General features: G+C 35.8%; 2 protein-coding genes across 3 annotated transcripts; both read left to right on the top strand.

The window, feature by feature from the left end:
- Positions 1 to 21: 21 nt before the first annotated feature.
- LOC120626617 (TBC1 domain family member 5) lies at positions 22 to 13,653 on the top strand. 2 transcript variants are annotated; one of them, XM_039894234.1, is made up of 13 exons: positions 22 to 173; positions 243 to 310; positions 651 to 785; positions 1,171 to 1,270; positions 1,759 to 1,875; positions 2,669 to 2,796; positions 3,205 to 3,255; positions 4,195 to 4,297; positions 5,497 to 5,615; positions 8,745 to 8,887; positions 9,436 to 9,580; positions 10,531 to 10,762; positions 12,090 to 13,653. In XM_039894234.1, exons 1-13 carry the CDS (start codon positions 171 to 173, stop codon positions 12,360 to 12,362), a joined length of 1,617 nt encoding a protein of 538 aa, XP_039750168.1. In that variant the 5' UTR covers positions 22 to 170; the 3' UTR covers positions 12,363 to 13,653. The 2 variants fall into 2 exon arrangements, with proteins under 2 accessions (XP_039750168.1, XP_039750167.1); XM_039894233.1 differs by having other exon boundaries at positions 10,528 to 10,762.
- Positions 13,654 to 16,172: 2,519 nt separating this feature from the next.
- LOC120626414 (vacuolar protein sorting-associated protein 51 homolog) lies at positions 16,173 to 18,606 on the top strand. The gene has a single exon (XM_039893937.1). The coding sequence runs from the start codon at positions 16,302 to 16,304 to the stop codon at positions 18,402 to 18,404; it is 2,103 nt and encodes a 700-aa protein (XP_039749871.1). The 5' UTR covers positions 16,173 to 16,301; the 3' UTR covers positions 18,405 to 18,606.
- Positions 18,607 to 23,861: the final 5,255 nt, after the last annotated feature.

Below are 23,861 nucleotides of genomic sequence, written 5' to 3'. Positions count from 1 at the left end.
CTTGTCAATGTCACACACAGCTGTGACAAAAATTGTTTTCTTTATATCCAAACATTTTACCATTTTATTAGAAAAGGACATTCTAAGGGAAAGTACTAAAACAAAGTTATTGCAAATATCACAATAAAAATTATATTACCGTCATGTTTTTCCTATAACTTTATACAAAAATGGTAAGTTTCTGATGCTTATTTCCTATAATTAGTTAAGACTATTTTTTTTTAAATGTTGATATTTCGCAGGAATATACCAACCTTAATGGATCACCAAGTTCTCCTTCAAAGCCTTTCTGTGAGGCCAGCGATTATGAGTAAGTGAAATATTTTCAATGATTTTTAAACAATTATTCCCTTGTTCAACCCTCAGAGTAATAAAATACCTTTTTTTATTTTTCTAAATTTAACGTTTGTAAATTAAGATAAAAAGCTCGGTTAAATACTTGAAAGATACAAAGATATTGCAAAGATATTTGAATATGCTAGTCAAAAATATTTAAAAAAATATTTCATTTAATATTTAATATTTTTTATAAATATAAAATATTTTTAATATTTTATTATCTTTTTCATTTTCACTATCAATTTTTTTTTTTTTATAAATGTAAAAAAGGTTTCATCACTTTTTGGTGTAAATTTTATTTTATTACGAAGTCTACAGTTTCCAACATGGAGCTTAGAGTTTTTGAAAACAGCTGCAGTTGAACAAAGATTGGTGCGACCAAGAAGTTTAGCCTGGGCAATTCTTCTGAATGCCATTCCATCACCATGTGGAGATATTTTGATGAGGTAACTCTAATTCAAATTTTATGTCTCTGTAAAAGGTAAAATATGGTAATACAAAGTAGGTCGAGGGAATTACCAGAAAAAGTTGAAAAAATTTAGTCCTCAACTTGTTTCTGATTTCCTTTGAAAATTGAACCCATAATTTTTATAATAATTTTTACTGTTGCAAACCCAGTGCTCATTCATGCTCTTCTCTATTATTTTAACTCTTTCAGTAGAGTTTTTGGTAGAGTCACCCCATCAGACATACTTGATGTTTCAAAAGTGCTTATATAGCCGTAGCCTAATTGAATTAATTTGTATTTTATTTTTTTTTAATTTGGTTTTAAGTTTCAATTAAATTTACTTGCTTAGGATAATGTTAACCCTATTACTATCTTTGTTACAGTATTAGAGGTCATAGGAATTTCTACGATGACTTGAAAAATAAGCTTTCAATGGACCCAAGGGCAGTTATCGGTGATGACCCACTTTCGCAGAATGATGAGGTAACATAAAGCTTGATGACTCTTTGTTTCTTCTTTTTAGTTTGATGTAAACCTATTATTGTTACTATTATTATAAATGTGAAATTGTGTTTGTTTTTTGTATTTTTGTCCTTTCTTCACACCTTATTCTCAATAAGCAAACAATCAACTTGTTGAAACTTGCTGAATCAATCAAGTTAGTTGAAAATTGGCTACTTTTTGTTCCATGAAACAAATGGTTTCCACAGAATTTGTGTCATAAATATTTTACATGTGTTCCATACATACATATATATATACACATGTAAAATGGAACGAAGAAATAGAATGGGCACTCGAGGAATTCAAACACAGGCTTGAGTGTTAAACCAGCCTGTCATTCAAACTTCTGGATGAAAAGAATACGACATACACTTCCCAACTTTGCCTAATACTATTATACTTTATTTTTATAGGGATGTTGACCAAGCCAAACCCACATATACTTACCAGTAATACTTTTGTTATAGAGTGCATGGAAACAACATTTCTGTGACAATGAACTCAAAGCGTTGATACTTCAAGATGTAGTCAGAACTTTTCCCGACGAAGCATACTTCCGTGATAAAGATGTACAAGATATGATGGTAAATACAATAATAATATTTTATTATTCTTATTTCGTGTGGGAGATATACAATAGAATAGACAAGTGCTAATACAGAATGACTACCTATTCCACATGCCTGTGTGTTTGTGTGTTTGTGTGTGTGTGTGTGTGTGTGTGTGTGTGTGTGTTTGTGTGTGTGTGTGTGTGTGTGTGTGTGTGTGTGTGTGTGTGTGTATGTCTCTCGTCTTAATCCTAGTAGGAAATCTATATTTTCGCCATCTACTATAAATAAATCTTTTCTTTTCATTATAATATGGTGTAATTATATATTTATAATATAACTGTAACTTATTATATATTTTCACATGCTGTTTACTTTTAAGAAAACATTACACTTGAATAGAATAGATAAAATTTAAAAAACGGTTGTATTAGTGTAAGTCTTTGTTAGTAAACCTAATAAATAAAATAAAAAATAAAGTCTCTATAATAACCACGTCGGAAGTGCTTCCCCAGAGCAGTTATATGATTTTGACGGCCGACTGGCGCAGTGGGCAGCGACCCTGCTTTCTGAGTCCAAAGCCGTGGGTTCGATTCCCACAACTGGAAAAATGTTTGTGTGATGAACATAAGTGTTTTTCAGAGTCTGGCTGTTTATATGTATATTATAAGTATTTATGTATATTATTCATAAAAATATTCATCAGTCATCTTAGTACCCATAACACAAGCTACGCTTACTTTGGGGCTAGATGGCGATGTGTGTGTTGTCGTAGTATATTTGTTTATTATTATCTATATATTTATGATTGGTCGTGCTCGGTCCCCAGGTACGTGTGCTGTTCTTCTGGGCACGTTCGCACCCCAGCCCCGGCTACCGGCAGGGCATGCACGAAATCCTCGCGCCCGCACTCTGTGAACTGCACTCTGACAGGCAACTCGCCCCGCCACACCTCAGGTTTGTGACCCCTGTACTATTTTAGTTGAAATCAGAAATGAGGAGATCTATAGAACTAGTTATAGTGAGATAACCTGCATGCCTTAGAGAACCCTCTATAATGTTCTCAAAGGCGTATGCAGCCCACCAATCCGCATAAGGCCGGCATGGTGGACTACGGCATAAACCTTTCGTATTGCGGGAGGAGACCCCTGCCTTGTAGTCGGCCAGCAATGGGTTGATATGATGGTGATGATGAATACACATACACATTACACTTAATTGAATTAACAGCTTATATATCGATAGTCATTTTTAATGAATTATTATGTATCTTTCCTGAGACCTTCATAGTTCTTTGTCGTTTCATAATGACCCTTATATGTATCGTGGCAAAGTTCAAAATTAAATTAGTAATGTTTGTTTCAGTGACACATTACGGTATTATCTACAAGAAGACTACTTGGAGCACGACAGTTAGTGAGTATTTATGTTGCTATTAAGTATTAACACATACTCTTTTAAGCGATGATAGCCTAGTGGTTAAAACTTCGGCCTCCCTTTCGTGGATAACAAGTTCGATCCCTAACAGAATTAGCGTTTTAAATTATTTTATACTAGCGGTTGCCCGCGACTTCGTCTGCGTTTGATTTTGTTTTTTGATGTTACATTCAATTTAGTTGTAGTTCTAAAAAAATTAAAGTATTCAGTATCGCTACGCCTTAAATGAGTGGTTTTCTGCTGTCCTCTACCTCCAACCACATTCATCAGATCTACACAAAGTTTGGGCAAAATTGCATATTATAACCTCTATAGTACAAAAATATTAGTTTGTCGGAGTGATGGTGTAAAATCGTCAAACACTTTCATCCCCTCTCCCAAAATTACCGAGCTTAATGTCCGGATGAAAAGTATCCTATATTACTGCTAATACTTTTAAGAATATGTGTACAAAGTTTCATGAGAATCGGTTAAGAAGTTTTTTCGTTTAAGCGTAACAAACAAACTTACATTGACATTTATAATATTAGTAGGGATTACATGCTTTAACTGTTGATGAATTTCTATTTATCTCCACACCAAACCGATCTTCGGCAATGTACCCTCTACGCACGTTTCGCTCCGAAACCGAAGCATCCTCAGGAGATGTTAACTATACTATGCATAATTGTAAAAAACAAACAATTATTCATTGTAAAGTTAATTGTTAAAAGCAAACATACATACATACATTCGGTACATTGACACACAAGGATTGGAGAAATTATACACGACAGCATACAGATTCTCCTGCTTTTCACGGAGTATAGCAAATTAAGCTTAATTTTCATAATATTATGTTGGTATTTATTGGAATCGGTTATCGAGGTTGGAAGGTTGGGGTGGCATGCTACCAATGTGGCTCAATTTGCGTTCCAGTATGCTGTTCAGTGCAATCATGAAGGGGCTGGAGAAGTTCTACTCCACCGGTGACGTCATCCCCAACAACTGCGGGCGTCTGCCCACGGCGAGGACCCTACACGTACGTCGGATATAACGTTTTTTTTTTAAAATTCGGCGGCTGATTGGTGCAGTTTGCAGCGACCCTGCTTTCTTAGTCCAAGGCCGTGGGTTAGATTCCCACTGGGTTTATATGTGGGTTTATATGTATAAGTTATTTATATTATTTATGTATATTATTTATAAAAATATTCATCAGTCATCTCAGTACCCATAACACAAGCTACGCTTACTTTGAGGCTAGATGGCTAAGTGTGTATTGTCGTAGTATATTTATTTATTCATTATTTGTTTCACTACAAGTTAGCTCTTGACTGCATCCCAAATTTCCTGCGGGACTGTTAGTAAATAATTATTTTTTCTCATTGAATATTAATGAATGAATGAATGAATGAATATACTTTTATTGTACACCACAAAACGTAGATAGAAACAGGTAATTAACGCATGAGAATGAAAAAAAATGTCAAAGAAAGCCAAAGATAGACACATAAATGCAGTTGGCGATTTAAACTTATCTTTATTCTAAAAACAACGTATACAGTATCTGAATAAAGTTTTTAAAAGTCGCTCCCGCTGTTTGTACGCTTAGATCTTTTAGACTACGCTGCTAATGCAGTTTTCGAGAATATATAGAGTTATTAAAGAGAAAGGTTCGTATGCATGTAGCATACACGGACAATAAGTATTTATTTAAAATTAAAAGTAAAAAAAAATAGAAAAGAGTTAAATACTAATCATAACGAATTAATGAATACACTTTTATTGTACGCCACAAAAAAAAAAAAAAAAAAAAAAGGTAAAATTATAAAAAATACTAGTTTGCAATTAGGCGGCCTTATCGCTACATAGCGATCTCTGCCAGGCAGCCGATGGCGTTAAACACAGCTCAAGACGAGAGGTAGTTGGTAATAATAAAAAAAAAACAAAAAAAAACACACACACAGATAAATTAAATAAAATCAAAGTAGTTAGTCAGTTACATTAATTCAGAAAACTTGCGTATTTATATATGTTTGACACAACGTAGAAAACTGAAGTAACTGGCGTATATATGGATATATATATACGCCAGTTACTACAATTTTTTTGCGTTGTGTGATGCGTCATGCGCATGTTTGGTGCGTCAATTAATACTCTCTAAAAAACATACATACTGAAGTAACTAGCGTATATATATATATATATACTATAAATAAAATGGGCTGATGTCTTTTTCAGAGCCAAAACGAAGTGGTGCGGTACTTGGAGCGATTGAGAGAGAACTACCTCGTACCGGCCGACTCGGAACTGGCGACGCATCTCGCTGACTGCAACGTGTCCTTGGAGCTGTTTGGAATGTAGGTATTTACCCTTTGTGCCAAACAACTACTGCAAGCCGGAATCATTTATTCTAGCTTTAATTTCCTAGAGTCATATTTCTTTCTCGTTCAAACATACGGCACACAAAGATGGCATGCTGTGAGTTACATCATGATAAAATAGATTTCTAATGGTGTATAGTTGTGGTCATCTTTTATGAGTATTTCTTTACCCGAACTTTAAATTTTATATATTAGAATATATACCTATATATTCTAATAAATACCTTTTCCATGAAAATAAGTCCAGAGATAATGTTCACACGGTAATAGTACACACAAACACAGAAGTTAGAAACAGTCGGAAGAAGATAACAAAATACAGCAAAGAAGCAGAAGGAGTATAGAGCGACAGTTACCAGCAAAGATTAGCAGTGACAGACGAACGAATGCGAAGCGATAACGCCAAGCGGCTAGCAACGCAGAGATCATACTAAAGTTTCACAATTGGCGCGCGTGTGCGTGCGCGTGTGTGCGTGTGCGAAACGAGTTTAAGAAGTGGGAAGTGGTGGTATTGAGAAAGAAGTGAACCGCCGAATCCAACTCGGATGGGCAGCGTTCGGGAAACTTCGAGACATCTTTTCTTCCAAAATCCCTCAGTGCCTGAAGACCAAAGTCAGTGCGAGTTGCCAGTGATGACTTACGGATCGGAATCGTGGGGGCACATAGCTCGGAGAACCGATGGACGTTGGGGTTCCAAGGTGTTTGAATGGCGATCCCGCACAGGTAAACGCTGTGTTATAAAATCCCTCAGTGCCTGAAGACCAAAGTCAGTGCGTGTTGCCAGTGATGACTTACGGATCCGAATCGTGGGGGCGCATAGCCCGGAGGACCGATGGACGTTGGGGTTCCAAGGTGTTGGAATGGCGATCCCGCACAGGTAAACGCAGTGTTGGTCGGCCCCCAACGAGGTGGACAGACGACTTCAAACGAGTCGCTGGGAGCCGCTGGAAACAAGCGGCCCAGGACCGTGGATTTTGGAACTCTCTACAAAAGACCTATGTCCAGCAGTGGACTTCAATCGGTTGAAGTGATGAAGTGGTGGTGGTGAAGATACTGCTATGACGGATGTGACTATGGTGTTTATATTAGTTCTTATGATAATGAGTTTAATATTATGAATGTATAATATAGTGTTTCAATATATTGTGTAAATAAATAAAGTGCTGTGCGTTTGTGTGTAAGTTTGGGGGTTAGGAAGTAGGCTACAAAGAATTATAAAGTTAGGTTTATCAATTACAAATACACAGGTATTAAATATATAGGTTTAGTTAATACAAACTTTGAACTTTTTAATTCTTAAAACAAGTCGAAAAAAAATAAGATGTTATTAAAAAGTAAAGTACATTTTATAAGAAATCATCTTGTAAAAATATTATATCAGAAGAAGCAAATATATTTTTTCATACAAAGTAACTCAAAACATTCCAAGTGTATACTTGTACACACTAACACACGCACGCATACACACACACACACACATACACACACACACACACACACAAACATACACAAACGCACTTTTGCACACATACGCATACACGAACACGTACATTATAAAATTGTAAATTGTATTGTTTTAGTTGTAATATTTTAATTTTTCTTTGTTTTAGTATTTTTGTATTTAAGCAAACCCGGAGGTGGGCGTTAATAGCTGTAACACAGTTTCTAACTAACACAGTTGTTACCGTTCCTTAGATTATAAGATGTATTGTAAATGAGACACAATGAAGACAATTATTATTATTATTATTATTACTTATGACAACCCTATTGAAGATAAAAGACCGACACGCGCATAGTACCTACGCTACGCGACGCGTACCTAATAAAGGGACAGAAGTCACTTGATTTTAATTTTATCTGGTTTCTTTCAGTAAAAACAAAGGCAGTGACTCAAAAACTATTAGCGTATCGGTTTAAGTCTCAGAGGCAGCAAGTAATGAGAAATAATGTTTCCGTTTTCATTTATCCGTTGTATATTAGTATGGAAAAATAAATATCCTTTTTTTGATTTAATATTTTTACAGGGTGATGTAAATGTAAAATGTCCTTATGAAATATACTTATACGCATCCTTCAATATTATTTCGTTATTCGGTTACACGTACCCATTAGTGGCCACGGGACTCCTCTCACAATAAGGAGGGTTCAAATTCAAATTCAAATTCAATATTTCTTTATTCATGTAGGCCTATCACAGGCACTTATGAAGCGTTCATACATATTTGTTTACATAATTGTAACGGGATGGTGGTTTAAGGCCGTAGTCCACCACGCTGGCAAAGTGCGGATTGGTGGACTCCACACTCTGAGAACTGTCAGGCATGCAGGTTACCTCACGATATTTCCTTAACCGTTGAAGCAAGTGATATTTTAATTGCTTAAAACACACATACCTTGGAAAAGTTAGAGGTGCGTGCTGGGATTCGAAATCGCTCCCCCGAAAGTGAAGTCGAAGTCCTACCCACTGGCATAACACCGCTTCGTATATTTTTGTGTTTGGGTAGTGGTATATATTAGTGAGCCGGTAATGGGTCGGTCCACCAATCCACACTGGGCCAGCGTGGTGGACTTCGCCCTCAACCCCCTTCTCGTTGTAGTATGATAATGATGAATTCAAATTCAAATTCAAAATTTCTTAATTCATGTACGCCTATCACAGGCACTTATGGAGCGTTCATACATATATGTTTACATAATTGTAAGGGGATGATGATAACTTTGTACGCCAACTTAAACCTAAAGCTACGAGGGTCCAAACGCGCCCTGGTCTAAGAAGAAACTTAGTCGGGTAATATTTTTTTTATCACCATCTCACAGTTTATTTATAGTTATATGCTGAGTTTCTTGCCGGCTTATTCTCGGTAGAATCTGCTTTCCGAACCGGTGGTAGAGTCAGTATACACAGACAGACTTGACGTTTCAAAAGTGCTTATATTAGGACTACTTGAAATAAATGGATTTTGAATTTTGAATTTTTTGAATTTTATATTAAGCTATGAAGTTAGAACAATTCACACCCAAGCTTTTTTATCGTTCATTATTATATATCGTGTATTTTGGGTTTCAATAACCCATGGTGCTACATAGAAATACTATTTCCAGCCGCTGGCTTCGCTTGTTGTTCGGGCGCGAGTTCCCGCGGTCGGAGATACCGCACCTGTGGGGGTTCATCTTCTCGGACGGGCCGATGCTGCCCAACCTGCACTACGTCGTGCTGGCCATGCTACTGCCGATCAGAAACATATGTAAGTGTGAATATACTTTTCTTAGCATAATTGATGTGCTTATTAACCTACTAGTTGATACCCGCGACTTTGTTCGCGTTGATTAAGGTTTTTGAAATCACTTATATCCAGAGGCGTGCACTTCATACATGCACAAAAGCACTGCATACCCTAACATTTTCATATAACTGGCAACGGAGGAGGATTTTGCAATTTTACGCCATTTTACCCTGGTCCAAATGCCTGTGCACGCCACTGTTTATATCCCGGGATAAAAGGTAAATATATTTCTTGTGTGCGTGTGTATGTCACCCTGAATACTTTAGATTCACAAATTAGCCCGACAGATGGCGCTGGGGTCCGCTATATATAGTATTAATATATATATATATATATATTAATATTATATATATATATATTATATATATATATATATAATATTAATATATATATACTTTGAGGCTTTATGGCGATGTGTGTATTTTGCGATTATATTTATTTATTTATAATTTATTAATTGCTCACCACAAACTAAGTCGCGCCGGCCAAAGAGGATAGTAATGTTTCAGTGTTGGAGTCGGACGCGGGCACAGCGTTATCGATACTGATGCGGCCGTCATCGGTGTCGGTGGGTCACGTGTGCGCTCTGGCGTTGTACCTGCGCTGTCCGCACGAGTACCCGAAACCGCCTCCGCCGCATATAGTCAACAACGTGTAAGTATTTATATATACAACGTGTAAATGAAAACCGAAATAATACTTTACAGGCACATTATGTACTTTCTGTGATACTTATCTGTGAAACCGAAAACCTGACAGTTTTTGGGGTAAACCACTCCCATTGTTTATAGTGAAATGATTCAGATACACTCCTAACATCACATACAAAGTTAAAACCATGTGACTCCTGAAACTTTATCGGGTACTATGCGCGTGTCGGTCTTTTATCTTCAATAGGGCTGTCATAAATAAACACTAAGAATGTTTTTTTAGTGAAAGAATTCAGATACAGCCAGAACATCACATACAAAGTTAAAATCAAGTGATTCCTGACACTGTATCGGGTACGCGTCGCGTAGCGTAGGTACTATGCGCGTGTCGGTCTTTTATCTTCAATAGGGCTGTCATAAGTAAACACTCAGAATGTTTTGAATTAGTTTGTTTTTTTTAGTAGAAGAAATCACATGCAAAATTAAAATCTTAATAAAAAAATAATCCATAACTAGACGGCCGACTGGCGCAGTGGAAAGCGACTGCTTTCTGAGTCCAAGGCCGTGGGTTCGATTCCCACAGCTGGAAAATGTTTGTGTGGTGTCCCACAGTTATATCCTAGTATAGGAGCAGAAGTTATTCACTAGGTCGGTACTCAAATAGGAAACGTTGCAGTTTCGATCTACTTTTTCAAAGGTCCATATTACAATGAGACACGTTTGAAACAAGAGATGACACATTGCTTTTTTATAATTTTTATTAGTGTTTTTACCGCAAAAGCGCTCCGGCCGCGATTGTCCGAGAGTCGCAGGTTCAAATCCTGTTGGTTCCGAAAATGTTTATATGCATTTTAAATTTATAAAATTTATAATTCCTTCGAGTGTAGGTAAAAACACTGATATAAAAAAATAAAATTGTAAAAATATATTTTTATTGGTATGCAACTCCAGCAGCCGGGACAGCGTCATCGACGCGTCCAGCTCGGTGTGGAGCTACGAGCAGCAGGCGGAGGAGGAGGCCACGTCGTCGGGCTCGGAGGGCGTGGCGGAGGGCGGCGACGTGGCCCGCTCGCTCGCGGCCCTGGCCCTGCTGCGCGCGCGCCTGCCGCCCGCCGTGGCCGCGCTGCAGGCCGCGCTGCCCCGCCCGCCGCCGCAAGCCCTGGCCCCGCTGCACCAGATACTGCAGGTACCCGCCGCCCGCCGCGTGGCCCAGTGGGCACTGGTGGACTCCACACCCCTGTAATAATAATAATTTGATTTCATGTAGATAAATATGTACAGCAGCAATCTCACAGGGCTCGGGTCTCCTACAATGAGAAGGGGTTAGAGTGTTAGCCCACCACGCTGGCTCAGTGGAGACTGGTGGGCACATCTTTAATAATAATAATAATTTGATTTCATGTAGATAAATATGTAAAGCAGCAATCTCACAGGGCAAAGGTCTCCTACAATGAGAAGGGGTTAGAGTTTTAGCCCACCACGCTGGCCCAGTGGAGACTGGTGGGCACATGTTTAATAATAATAATAATTTGATTTCATGTAGATAAATATGTACAGCAGCAATCTCACAGGGCACGGCTCTCCTCCCACAATAAGGGATTAAAGTGTTAGTCCACCACGCTGGCCCAGTGAAGATTGGTGGACTCCACACACCATTAATAATAATATATTTTTTTTTCATATAGATAAATATGTACAGCAGCAATCTCCTTATTGACGAGACACAATGAAGAAGAAGAATAAATACTTTATAATTTATTGCACACAAACATCCAAATATACATAAAATAAAGAATAAACAATAGAACAAGAATTAACGCAGTAGGTAGGACTAAGACTTCGTGTTTTGAGTCCACCAATCCGCACCGGGCGTGGTGGACTACTGCCTTAACCAGTTTTCATATCAAATCTATAAAAAATAATTATAGGATACTACTCACTCATAAATCCTAATACTACAAACATATAGTACATCCCTACTACCCTATCCCTACTTATATTATAAATGTGAATGTAAGTTTGTTTGTTACGCTTTCACGCAAAAACTACTTAACCGATCCTCAAGAAACGTTGTACTCATATTCTTGGAAGTGTTAGAAGTAATATAGGATACTTTTTATCCCGACATTAAGCTCGGTTCCTTTGGGAGAGGGGATGAGTTTTTGACGATTTTACATCATAACTCCGAAAAATTATAACCGATTTAAATAATTATTTTTGTACTATAAAGGTTATAATATGTTTTTAATTTTGTGGTTGGAGATAGAGGACAGAACTCCTCAGCGGACAGCAGCAAACCCCTCATTTAAGGCTTAGCGATATTACATACTTTAATTTTTTTTAGATCTAGAACTAAATTTAATGCCACATTATAAAACAAAATCAAACGCAGCCGAATTCGCGGGCAACAGCTAGTAATATATATAAGTGTATACATATTAATATACTATCAATAAATGTAATATTATATACTACATACTATAATATTGCAGTATACAAATTTCCTTTCACAGTTGGCGGCCCTGCTCCAATGCCGCAACCACGCGTTGATAGACGTCGAGACAGCCCTGGAGGCAGCCGAGAACCAGTCCAGCTACACCGTCGGCCGGCGACAACTGGTGCCCGTGGTCGTGCTCCCGGCCAAGCTCAAACAAACGCCGCCGCTTAAGCCGGCTAAGCAAGTGAGGAAAGTGAAGGAAGTGCCGCTCAAAGTGTTCCACCAGGTGGAGTGTGATAGCTCAAGTGACTTGCCATTCCTGGACCCCCTGCGGCTACGGACAGAATGACTACGCCGGAAAATTATGCTTTATAGCTATTACCATTAAGTGTAAATTCGGGTGCACAGCTACTGTGGACTGTTTATGTATCACACAGTAAGGATCGAGGACCTTGTTGGTCTAGTGGTTAGCATGTTTAACTATGTATGACGCGGTCCTGGGTTCAAATCCCGGATCGGGCCAAAAATCGTTAGGTACTATGTTTTTTTTTGGTCTGTTACAGTACCAGCACCGAGTTAGGAAATTGACGGTGTTAAATCCCGTGCCTCGGAGAGCACATTGAGCCGCCGGTCCCGGTTATTTTCGCTAACTTGTGGTAATAGTCGATAGACCCCACCAACCCGCATTGGAGCAGCATGGTGGGTTTATGCTCTAAAACCGGCTTACCTATGAAAGGGGAGGCCTGTGCTCGGCAGTGGGCAACGTTAATAGGCTGCGGATGATGAAAGATTGGCATACAGCCGTCAGAACAAACTGTTGCCGTGGACAGAGCAATCGTGCGTTAGAGAAGAGGACCCAAGCTAACCGTCACTAAGGTCCTTCCTGCAGGTCTATTTTGTATCTCGGTGGATATTAAATTACGTTACGAACTGTGTAAATTTAACAACTGTCAGACACTCACTTGCATTCTATAACTTCAGTTGCCAACCCTAGACTTCAGATGCCACTGATGCTGTATCTCGCTTGGCAATTTTAGTAACTCTCTGTTTTTTTGTAAAATAGTTTAATATCCACCGAAATACATAATAGGCATGGTGCCGCAACGCGCATTTGAAGATGTCGGCATTTATCACGAGATCCAAGTCTTCTATGAAATTATGTAATAATATTCATTGTTATTTGAATGCAATTGCATTTCATTTTGGTAATATATGGCTAACCCAAATATACTGCCATAAAATATTATCATCGGTATAGTATACTAATTGTACAAATAAGTTTTATTGTATATAAATGAGCTAAAGAGATGAATTTTAATTATATCACCTTTGTCTATGCTTCCATAACATAAAAGATACGTTATTAGAATTGTCGAACACAAATGCCACGTTGGTTGCCAGGTTGTTCAACTACAGATTACATTTTCGGTCTCATTCCTGGAGCTGAATAGTAAGACCTATTTTTGCCTGTTCCGGGAATTCCTACGTCAAAAAGTTTTCAGTATCAGCTCGATGAACATCGGGATGTGGACAATATTTTCATTCGCCTTGACAATAAGTGGGGTATTGGCAGTGGCGTGCACTGGGTTTCTTACCAGGGTAAGCGTGTAGCAGTAAAATTGCATAAAATGGCAAAATTCCTCCTCCTAGACAAGCTATATTTCAATTTTAGGGTAAGCATCGCTTTTGTGTATGTATGAAGTGCACGCCACTGGGTATGAGGGGACTGTGTTGAAAGTATCAATAATACTAAAAAATAATTATTTTTAAATATTGTTGAAACGCTGAAACGTTAGAGTAAAATAGAATCTATGTTTTTGCAATAAAGCTCAATTTTGTCCACGTTTCTATAGCTGCTGCGTTTGTAGTGTGTTATTTAAAATAAAAATCATAAAGTACATGATTAGCGACTGTAACACGATTAAGATTAAGTCTATTTTACCATGTCGGTATAATGTTTCGAAACTAATACTACGCGAAGTGTTTATGCACCGCCCATGAATATAATGTATATAATGTAATGTCACATAGATTGGTGATGATTGACCGGACAAAAAGTGTGTTTCTAGCCTTAGATTATAATAATAAAAAAAAACAAATGTGTATGTGATAGATAGTTTGATGTAAGAACAAATTATATTTTAATTATAACAAATGTAGATTTATTTAGATTTCAAGAAGAAAATAAAATTTTCTTAGATTTTAATGTTAAAATGAATTAAGAACAGAGTAACCCTGTTCAACCTTTATAACATGCAGTGCGTTGTGTCCAAAACAGTGAAAACAACCCGCGCACGTCTCACTTCACAGCCGCGAAATGTGGCTAGCTCACAAACTTTTCCCATTTGCCCCATCTTATGGTGTTCACCATTAGAGGTTAAATAATAACTGTCAACTGCTAAATAGAACAAAGTTACTGACCGCCTGTTCAAGAAACACTACTAAAGTTGAGTGGTTTGATGCTCAAATATTAGTTGTGTACACGGTTTCTGTATATTCTTAATTCTGTGGTTAAAACTGTTACAAGTATATTGAGATACTGGCGCTAATTCCATTGTACACGAATCTCTTAACCAAATTGTTATGTCTAGAAATATTTCCATTCTTGTCTAAAAGGAGCAATGGGTAAAGGATGGCACTCATTTTAGTCGTGACGAAGAGTTTGGATAATCGGATGCCTATTAAAGTTAATTTTACCATGCGGTACCAGCGGTTTCTTAAAATTTTTTTTTATTAAACTTTTCGAACGATATTTTCAAGAATTTTAATTTCAAGGTTAATAATTGCATTTAAAAAAATTAACTTTAAAACTTTTGTTGCACGCGCAAACTTTCGTTCTCAAAAATAAATATCTTGTATTCATAGAATGGAGAATGAATCGCATGTACCTATAGTATGGAAGCGTTTTTTTTATACCTATTTGTATCAGAGGTTCAGATTACATAGAAAATGTATATGACACCCAATAAAACTCATATGTATGAGATAAGAAAAAACTATGCAGTTATACATTCCAGAATTTCCCAGCACTCCAATTTGATTTTAAAAAAATAACGAAACTACTTATATAATTCTCTATAAACCTTAGATAATAATTAATATGAATCCGAATATCCGGTTTTTAGTCATTTCTGATTCAATTAGGATTTATGTATTAGTGAATTTGCGCCACTATATTTTTTCGCTGTGGTATAAATAAATCTTAACATATTTTGTTATCACCTTATCTTTATTAGTAAATATTACGTTATTGTATAATGTATTTAATAGGTAGATAAGTAAAAACCCTTATTAAATATTGTTTGTTAAAAAATATATTCAATATGAAAAAAAGTCTATAAATACTTATAGCATTTGTATGTTTTCTTATAAGTCTGGAATTATTTCCTTTTATTGATAATAAATTAAAAAATATTAAAGCTGTGTTTTAGTTCTTTTGCTATATACTAACAGTTATTATTAATAATGCCATTTTTTAGTTAATCCAAGGTAACTAATCGAGATTCATTCATAATTCCACGAAGAACCTATTTGTCAGTAGTGAAAGTTTAGACACTTATATTTTCCGATGTTCCGTTTTTGTTAAATTTCCTCATTTGGCTGATGGTAATAAGTAGAGGAGCCGATTTTTAATGAGTTTCAAGTGTTTTAGGCTATTTTAAATTGTGTCGTTACGACACAGCCGCCTTTGTCATATCAATGTCCCATTTTTAACGTTTTCTTCGACAATGTAATATCCCCATAATGGGATAAAGTTTTCAAACTTTTATTGTCTTTAACATATTCATTTTTTTTTCTACACCATGGCGTCTAACGCCTCCTGTGCGGCCTACATGCATCTACTAATCCGCTCTTAGCGACCGTGGTGAACTACAACACACACACACATACACACAACAACGATTACTGTCATTTAAAAAAAGGTCAAAAAGAATATCAATTAAAAATCTATAAGCGCTGCACCACTTCGGCTTATTTGCTGCGATTTCACCTTGCCTCTTAATCACCAAGCCCATTATATAAAATCTTAAATAAATACATTGTGCATTGAAGCTTTGGAATATTTGAATATTTTTTGCATACTACAACACTAAACATGTTGGTGTCATTACATATTGTAAATATAATTTACGATTTTACGTCAATGTCAAAACCAAAACTTATCAACATTGGATTTTCTATTTCCTTTTTATAGTATAAATAATGTTCAATAATAGAATCTCGTTTTAATTCTTAGAAGCATTAATTTGGTTATTATAGTAACATTACGGGACATTATTAGTGCAAAATGTCGGAATCCTGCAAGGATAAAGAAAATCCGCTAGACATCGACGGAAGTAACTTTAACTCCGAAATGTACTTAGAATGCCTTTTAAAATGCGCTTCTCTTCGACAAGTTATGGACAAGGAAGCTGAAGTTGTTACCCAAAGCCAATTCCTGCAATCTGAAATGCAAACTTTAGTATATGAGAATTACAACAAGTTCATATCGGCCACGGAGACCGTGCGTAAAATGCGTTCTGATTTCCAAATAATGCAGGAGGAAATGAATAAGCTAAGCGAAAATATAAATAATATCACTCAATTTAGCGCTAAGATATCCGATAATTTAAAAGAAAGTGGTAATAACGTCAATAGATTATGCAGCACACGTCAGTTACTGGACAAATTGCAATTTGTATTCCTGTTGCCGACGCAACTAAACAAAGCCATACAAGAAAATAGATACGTCGATGCAGTCCATGATTACACGCACGCTCAACGAGTTCTTCAAAAGTATGGTGATCAACCATCCTTTCAAAGCATCCAAACCGAATGTTCTGATATTATTTGCGACCTGAAAAAAACACTCAGAGAAAGGCTCCTAACCCCAGACACATCAGCCTCAGAGTTAGCTGAAAGTGTGGGCTTGTTGAGACAGCTACAGGAAACTGACTCCTCATTAAAAGATATATTTTTGAAGTGTGCAGAAAATAGACTCGAACAACACTTAAAAAATTTAAATGCTATTGTAGAAAATGTTGACTTGCTTGAATGGGTGGAAAAATGTAATAATACACTGTTGGCTGACTTAGCTATAGTGATTTCATGTTACCATGATATTTTCCAAGACAGTGACAATGCATACCTTCCAGAATTTGCCGATAAGGTTACTACACAAGTATTTAATCTCTTCCAAGAAGTTGTCAAAAAACCTGAGAACATAGGGACTGAGATATTAATCAGAGGCTTGGACAAGTTTTTCAGGAAACTGCAAGCAATGTCTGAAATTATATCCAGCGATTCAGTTTTTAATAAAGCTCAAGATGTTGTTATACAATGTATTAATCATAAGGCCACAATGCAATACCAAGTTATACAAACACAGTTTAAAGAAAATCTTATGAGAGTAAGACAATCTCTTGCCAGCAAGGGGACTGAAGCAGCTGACCTCAAAGAAATTTTAAACTCACTACAAATACATTTAATGCAAAAGGTTCAAGCTTCTCTTCTAGATTTAATAGCTTTCTTACAAAATAAACTCTCTTTTGGCTTAAAACCATGGTGTGGTAGAGCAGTTGCTGATGCATGTTGGACAGTCATTTCTGAAACACTAATAAACCTTTCAGACATGGTGAAAAATATGGCTTCCATGCAAACCTCAAACAATATACCCTTTGAACTACTCTTGATACTTGCAAAGCTATGTCTAGAGATCCAAGAGAATGGAGTGACAACATTGCATTCACATCTTCTTAAACTTCTGGAGGAATCTGCTCCAGGGTTGACTGTGAAGGATAGAGACACTAACACTGTCATGGTCAACTTATCTACTGCAGCCCAAACTGCTTTAGACTCTGAAGTTGTTTTTATCGGACAGATGGCAGCACAGATGTTAAGAGTTTCTGTATTAGCGAGGGACTGGTTAAGAGCACCTGAACCAAGAGGGCCAAGGGCTGTCTGTCGCAGGGTGGTAGAAACACTTGCAAGTGCAGATACGGCTGCATCACAGCTATTTCCGACAAGTATTAAACCGTCAAGTGATTCAAGTCGTAGAACCATATGGTCTAGAGCCCCATCCTCTTTCTCGCCAATAAATCGGATATTTTCAGAAAGAATTGAGGTTTTCAGTCCTGCTGGGGCAGACAGAGCTGCTTTATCAAACGGCGCCTTAAAGGTCGCTCTCAAAGCATTAGTGGAGTGTGTAAGATTACGAACATTCAGTCGCCATGGATTGCAACAGCTACAAGTAGATGTACATTTTCTTCAGCAAAGGCTGTCATGTATGGGTAATGATGAAAGATTGCTTAACGCTTTACTAGAAGATGCTTTGGCTTCGGCTCAAATCAGATGTGTCGATCCACAACTAATGGAGCCTAGTATAGTAGATATTATTTGTGAAAGAGGTTAATGTGGAAACTGTATTCTAGTGCCTAAGAGTATCTATTTTAAATGTAAGAGTATTAAAGAGATATACCTAGTAAAATCTTTTACTGACCAAGCTAGGGAAAGCCTTTAAGTGGAATGCCTTAAGGTAGACCTCTGAGCATTGGAATCTGTATATTGTTATCACCAGCCATATTCATGTTAGCTACATATGAATTTACCTGGTGTGCACTGTCTTGCACTTATGCTGATCTTCAAGTCACCAGAGTATACAACGCTAATTATCTGACTAAATTACTGAGCATAATTTCATGACAATGAAACTCAAAATTAACAATTTTTGGCCTGACCTCAGGAACTTTTATTCGTCTGGAGGAGCATTCGAACAATGAGCTAATACGATTATAAGAATTTTTCTTATTTAAAAATAAGCAATCATACTCATAATTATTGTAATACTGCCTTCCCAGAGTAGGAGTTTAGCAAAATCACTAGTTTTTGTCAAATATATCGTGATGAAAAAAATGGACCTAATATGGTCGATTGCAGATTACGAAGTCCTGGGTTCCGATACTCAGGTGTGAAATCTGTCTGAAGTCTGTATTGCGACGGATTTCTTTCAGGTCGTGTCTGGTGCATCGTGGTCGAAATCGGTCAAGGAAACTGTTTTTTTTTTGTAATATGTTTCGAAAACTTCGGTGGGTGAAAAACTCGTACGAGCAGTTGTACATAAACCTATGGTACAACTGCTCATTCAACCAGGGCCTTAAGCAGATGATGATATACAAAAATAAAAAATCCCTCTGATAGTATCCTTCTATAATATCAACATCAATGAAAGTCGTTTTTATTTGTTCCACCATTTGCATGCAAGTACTAACAGGTCTAAATAAAAACATTTTTTTTTCTGTTTAATTTTATTGTCATTTCCTACAAATAAAATCTTACAAAATACAAAACACATAATATTTTTAATAAAACACCTTTTTAACAGCTATGAAAATAAACAGCAATGTATTATTCATTAAACGCATAGTAATGCAAACTGTGTCATATTAAAAATAATTTTATTATAATAAGATCTACACATATATATAAAATTTATGTTAAATGCTATTTTACGAGACATCTACTCTTTATTCTAAAAGGTCAGCGCAGACGGAGTTTGAAACAGCGAGAGCATGCCAGAGTACTTTTTTATGATGGAGAATTTTATATAATTATTCATCACCATCTCAATCGATGGTCATCCACTGCTAGACATAGGTCCATTGGTGGTGATTTCCAAATCGCACGATATGTGTCGCCAGCTGCTTCAAGGTAACATTGTCCCAGAGAAAACTGACAAAAGATCAAACAAATTATATTGCCTTGCATACTATTTACACTATTAGTTATAAATTACATAGCTTTAGGTGATATTTTATATGGTATTTGATATTTAAAAAAAACCCGGCTAACTTTGTGGTGGACTTCTCAGACCAATGCGCGTTTGGAAATATCAGCAACACTCACAGAAATGGAAAAATATTTATGAACACTTAAAAAAGGCAATGGAAATTTAGATTATTCTGACTGAGATGTACCTTATCAAAATTAACCTTCGGCTCGAGCATGCTCTCACAAATTGTCGTCAGGTCTGTGCTAACCGTAATGGTACCAATTATGTAATACAAAAAACTAAAATAAAATAAAAGAGTTCCTTTCCTCTGTGTGTACCTCAGTACAAATAAGTGAATAACTAAGTTTAGTTTTGTTGTACAGCACAATTGGCTTCATCAACATATACTTTCCAATATTAGTTACGAAGGCAGAATAAACATCAATTAAAATTAAAAACAGTTATTATATATATTATTACAAACGAATTTTCATAAAACTTGGTCCTATTTTCCTAAAAAATGAAAGGGGTGTAGACATAATGATTCGCTATGTTACTTGGTATACTCATATTATATAATTTTTCTTATTTTTTAATATTCAAAACGGTTGTATCATGAAATATATCTCAAAATACATTTATTTTTTACTATAAGTGTCACATTATATTAAATATCATCCAAATTGGAGGCTCCGGTGAACAATGCCTTTGGATTCGATTCAGACGTACTAAAACTTTACTTAGATTAAGATTCACGTGTTACTGCGCTGATTTTCTTCCATTTTAGTGATAGAAATAAGATCGCGGTATTTTTGAATATTAGACATTGTTGATCGGTTTTTTTAATATTGAAGAAAAAAAAATAGATTTTTAAAGAATTAAACTTGAACCTGAGACTGGTGACTGAAAACTTGTAGTTTCATTATAAATTCTCTGAAAATTTAGGGAAACATATCTGTGGGACAGTCCCCATATCGATAAAAATCTTAAAAAAAATTATTGAGACATCCAGAAGACCGCCCAAACCAGAATTCAAAATATTGTAAAAAAAAAGAAAAATCTACGAGGTCAGTTTTTAAAGGTACGCTAATTAGTGCAGGATTCACTAATTTGAAGTTGCGATAAAAACGGTCGATTTATTTAAAATATAATAATAATTATATAGGTCTTAAAACTGCAAAATTCAACTTAAATTCACTTAAGTCTTAGTTTATCCGAATCGAACCCATCTATAAATATCAGAATAATTCTGACTTTAGTTTAATATAATATAGTACATGCTACAACAAAGGTCAATTCACACGAGACGGCGGTATCCGCTCGGCGTCTCGACCTGGCGACTGCTAGCGATTACTGCCGTCTCAGTGTGAACCTACTCCGACATTAAATCTTAAAACATTACTACAAAGCGCACGAACGTTCTTTTTGTGGGATAGCTAATATTATAAACTGCTTTAGCAAATTTACAATTCCTCCAAAAATCATTACAATAAGACATTATAAGCTCATGGTTTATCCTCAAAACATCAACAATAAACGTTTTACATAATATACATCTGAATTGGATGGACTTATGCAAACTGAATCATAATAAAAAAAAAAAATCAAAGTTATTTATTTTGTAGATCTCCGACGGAACCTTCCGTTGTCAGATTTCCTCTCGCCAAATTTTATTGGGCAGAGATCGCTGTAGCGATAAGAGCGCCTTTGCAAGCAATTTTTCTTGCTTCTGGGGCCTTGCAGATATTTTGTTCTAAAAAAGTTTTATCACTTGAGTGCAGGTTCTTTTATATATTAAGGCAAACAATTCTGCGGAAGTTTGTAATCGCTGTAGATTTTTTATTTGAAAGATAAAGACATGACATAATAAAACTTCTTGGTCATTGATGGAATTGAAAATATAAGAAAAACATATGTCAAGCCCATACTAACTGTATTATTATAAATCAATATCTTCAGTTATTTGTACGTAGAAACCTAGGTCCCTGATTCTCTATTACATTTACGTTGTAATACACTCATTACCTGTTAGACTGTTAGTCAAATCTGACAGTATGACTGTCAACATTTACGTCACAAAATGCATTACATAAACGCAGAGAAGCAGGAATCTGAGGCCTAAAAAATAAAATAGTTTTCCAACTAAATTTATCTGTGAGTTAAATTTATGTTGCATAACTCCATCCAAATAAAAAAAAAAAAGATAAAAACCATTCGATATGTCCATATGATTTCAAATGTGCAATATTTTACCCTGACCACTTATATAACGAAGACACCAATTTAATTGAAACTGCAATGTTTTATGATAAAGATATTTTATATTATTTATACAGACAACATCGACAGATTTTAAAGAACATCGAGAAATCCAACCCGTAAGAGTGTGATGCCAACATAACTCCTATTAAAGTCAAGTTTTAACGAATAAGACAGACATAAACAAAATGTCTTGCTTACACATAAGCTTGAGCTGATTAACCTATTTATTAATCAATGAAAATGCAGCCTAATATCAGTAAAAGGATATAATTCACATAGTTAAAGATGTGTATTGAAGTAACTTTTTATATTTCATATTTCCACCAGGCGCTGACTGTATAATATGCATTCTAACGCAGAAATAAATGCATGTTTTTGGAGTTTGTTGACGATCCACATCTTTAAGGGTCACTAAATAAATACTTACACCAATATTTAATCAGCAAAAATCAACGACATAAGCAAACTACTCAATTACTCTTAAACACGAAAGAGATAACACTATAAAAGGCTGTCACTGTCCCTGTCTTTCATACACGCTAATACACTTTTGGTATATTGTGATCTCTATAATTATATTCGCATGTCTTCATTCGAAACAATCAGGTAATAAAAAATTGTGCTCGACATTTTTATAATCTAAACGCCTATATAAATATTGATCGATAGCAATCGAATTAATGTCGTCAAATACCACTATTCGTTATCACGTCAGTTGTGACAATAATCGACCAATGAAAATGCTCCTTAATAATTTCTACAGAAGCGGAGCGAAGGGAATTCGTCCAAGTATTTTTCTTACTTGTCTTAATATGTTAACAATCATTTCATTACTTTTTATTATATTTCAAAAAAAAAAGATAATCTCTTTTAATTAAATTTATTTAAAAACAGCTGTTGTGTTACTGTTTTGAAAACACACTTTAATAATAAGACAAGTTAAAAAAAACAGGATTTTTATAGATCTGTAATCCTTAGCTCCATTATCTAATTAGTCCACGTAAACTAACTTGAAGTTTGGATTTCATTTTATATCAACGTCAAAATGGCGTAATTTGGCAACCTCTCTAAAAATGTATTGAATTAAACAAAAGTGTTTGATCTTCTCTATTGAAAATTTGCACTATAATCCATACTTTTTAGAGTAATTTCTCAAATAAATAAACGTCACAATCGCGTTGTAAACGACCAAAAATTAACATTTTGCCAGTTTGACAGCTTTTTTGTCATTTCATTCTACTGTAAAAATTTCAGAAAAACCATGTCTTGATGTTAACGAATCAAGATTTAATACTCAAAAAAATATTTCACAAATAATTGAAGGGGTCTGATATTTCTAAATCTTATAATAAACTGATTATCTGAGCTGAGATTTTATCTGTCTCTCTAGGCTTATGTAAAAAACAACATCGGTTTAACGGTTGAACCGATTTTGACGGGACCTTCAAAGGTAGTACAAGGCTTTGCAAGTGAATCAAGGCCGATTTTTTTATCGAGATAGGCTCCGATGTACTTTCTCAGATAGCGAGGAATATATCTTTACAATGAGTGTTGCAGACAATATCTTAAAGAAGATACAAGTTCTGCGGGAACGGTTAAAAGTCATTTTCTTTATAGTTTTCAATTTATAGTATTGTTAATCGCACAAAATTTAAGAGTAAGTTCTTATTTTATTGACAAACGCTAATGGGGTGTTATGTTCATTTAATTTGTAAGGAATAGTTAAATCATGAATATGCAACGTATGAGTTACTACGCTGGTCAAGTGGACTGCAGACTGCAAAATGGTTAATGCGTATTGAATTCGACCAAAAGTTGGAATCAGCCTGGAGTAAGTTC

Source organism: Pararge aegeria, chromosome 9, assembly GCF_905163445.1.
Source record: "Pararge aegeria chromosome 9, ilParAegt1.1, whole genome shotgun sequence".
Lineage (NCBI taxonomy): Eukaryota > Metazoa > Arthropoda > Insecta > Lepidoptera > Nymphalidae > Pararge > Pararge aegeria.
This window is presented reverse-complemented; position numbering and strand designations above follow the sequence as displayed.

Bases quoted from the DNA above. Each gene is read 5' to 3' on its own strand.
- LOC120626617 (XM_039894233.1), top strand. The intron at 3,256-4,194 runs GTGAGTATTTAT...TTTGCGTTCCAG, and splicing joins TACTTGGAGCACGACAGTTA to TATGCTGTTCAGTGCAATCA. The intron at 8,888-9,435 runs GTAAGTGTGAAT...GTAATGTTTCAG, and splicing joins ACTGCCGATCAGAAACATAT to TGTTGGAGTCGGACGCGGGC.
- LOC120626414 (XM_039893937.1), top strand. From the start codon at position 16,302: ATGTCGGAATCCTGCAAGGATAAAGAAAATCCGCTAGACATCGACGGA.